Genomic DNA, 1,938 nt, shown 5'->3' with positions numbered 1-1,938 from the left:
GCACAAGTGAACTGTCTGACAGGACTTCATCTGCAGAAATGAGCTGCTCTTTGAAATCCTTGATCTTTGTCAAAAAGCTATCCATAGAATCACCTTCGTTCATATGCTCACTCTCCAACTGTTTTCGGAGATAAGCAACACGAGCCTCATTTCTTGCCTGATACAATGTGGCAAGTATATCCCAAGCATCCTTAGAAGTCCTGCAGGAGCGAATATGTGGGATAATGGTACGTTTGACAGACAGCGCAATCAAGGCATGAGCCTGCGCATCTCTACCATCCCAACGAATCTGCTCTGCTGAAAGTGGTGGTTCTCGAACAGCTGCTACAGCACTTGTGCCTGCACCATCATCAACAGTACCTGTTTCTGATGTGTTTGCAGCATTCCCAGCCACAATAGGACGTGCATCAATACCCTGCACAATGTTCCATAACCCCTTTGCTACCAATACATGTCGCATCATATATGCCCACAATGGATAGTTGGTGCCATCCAACTTATCCTCAGCAGCCAACATGCGGAATACATCATTGTTGTCAGCCATGCCAATGACTGTACTACTAGATGTAAATGCTGTCTGTAAGAGGTAAACCTGTATAAAATTGACCTGTGCTATGTAGCACAGCCCAAAACAGACGAATGGGCACCTGTCCTGCAGATTTTAATCTTGACAGAAAATCTGCACAGTAGGACGATTTTGCCTGCGCAGTACTTGGAATGCAAAAACGAAGGGCGAAATGACCTCAGATCAAAATTCTGAAATGACCAAGCCCTACGGGCTCTCCCACGGCATATACTAACCTGCAGACGCTCGTGAAACCTCGTCACAATCGGAGGAGATGAAGCGGCAGGTGCCGGTGATGCTGCCCGGGAGGAGGAAGCCTGCTCTGATACCAATTGTTGGAATTAGGGTTGCAGGAATGCACACACAACTTCAAGAAGATGAGGAAGCTTGAGCACAACACAGTAGTGTATTATGAGTGCCAAAAATGAAAGATAACAAGCCCTAGAAGATAATGGGCGTATATACAATGCACGGGGGAAAAAACCTCCTAGTGAGGGAAAAAGTGCCCCGGCGGTCCTAAGTGTGTTCACACACATCACTACTATAATATGGTAACAATTGCCACCGGCGACATGCATGCAGAAGATGCAGATGCAGAGGACTTTTTGCAGCAGTGGCAGAAAAGAATGCGTATTGCACAGCAGAATCTAGACCAGAGCAAAATCAGATATGTGAAACATGCCAACAAGAAAAGGCGCGATGATGAATTTCATGAGGGAGATTTGGTCTTAGTTAGTGCACAGAACATTGCACTCCCCGCCAATCTCACACCCAAATTCAATCACCGTTTCTATGGCCCATACAAAGTGCTGAAATCTTACAATGGAGTCACCTACAAAATAGATTTGCCTTCTACCGTACACATACATAATGCATTTCATATAAGCCTTCTCAAAAGGTTTGTCCCCGACACCCGTTTTGGGCGTCATGCACCTATGCTTGCAGATGGTAACACACCCGCCGTGACACCTTTCGAACCGGAACTCATACTGAAAAAACGGTTCCGGCGGGGGATACCAGAATACTATGTGAAATGGAAACATCGCCCCATGACAGATTGCACATGGGTGCCGCATGGCAAAATGATCGAAATGGCACGTCCGTTGCTTTTGCAGTTTTACAACATGGTGCCCGTGGAGGATGATGTACCACCCGAATAATGGCTTGAAAGGGACTTCAAGCTCTTCAAAAGGGGGGTGTATGTGAGGCGTGGGACTCTTGGGATTTCTATCCGGCCTCACATGGTGCTCTCGAGGTATGCTTGGGTGTCCCGAATTCTTTGCATCTATATGGGAGTACCTTGAGGTGGAGTAATGTGGCCTAGCCCGACCTCTCCTACCTACGATTTGATACATGACGGCTTGTGGGCAAGG

At 47.0% G+C, this 1,938-nt stretch overlaps 1 protein-coding gene across 1 annotated transcript; it reads left to right on the top strand.

Moving 5' to 3' along the window:
- Window positions 1-1,137: 1,137 nt before the first annotated feature.
- Window positions 1,138-1,725, top strand: LOC147636020 (uncharacterized). Its single transcript, XM_086802059.1, has one exon. It carries the CDS (start codon window positions 1,138-1,140, stop codon window positions 1,723-1,725), a length of 588 nt encoding a protein of 195 aa, XP_086658185.1.
- The last annotated feature ends 213 nt before the right edge of the window (window positions 1,726-1,938 follow it).

This window comes from Cibotium barometz, chromosome 8 (genome assembly GCF_041138505.1).
Source record: "Cibotium barometz isolate CiBa-2024 chromosome 8, ASM4113850v1, whole genome shotgun sequence".
Lineage (NCBI taxonomy): Eukaryota > Viridiplantae > Streptophyta > Polypodiopsida > Cyatheales > Cibotiaceae > Cibotium > Cibotium barometz.
Note: the sequence above shows the minus strand (reverse complement) of the source record. Positions and strands in the feature narration are given on the sequence as shown.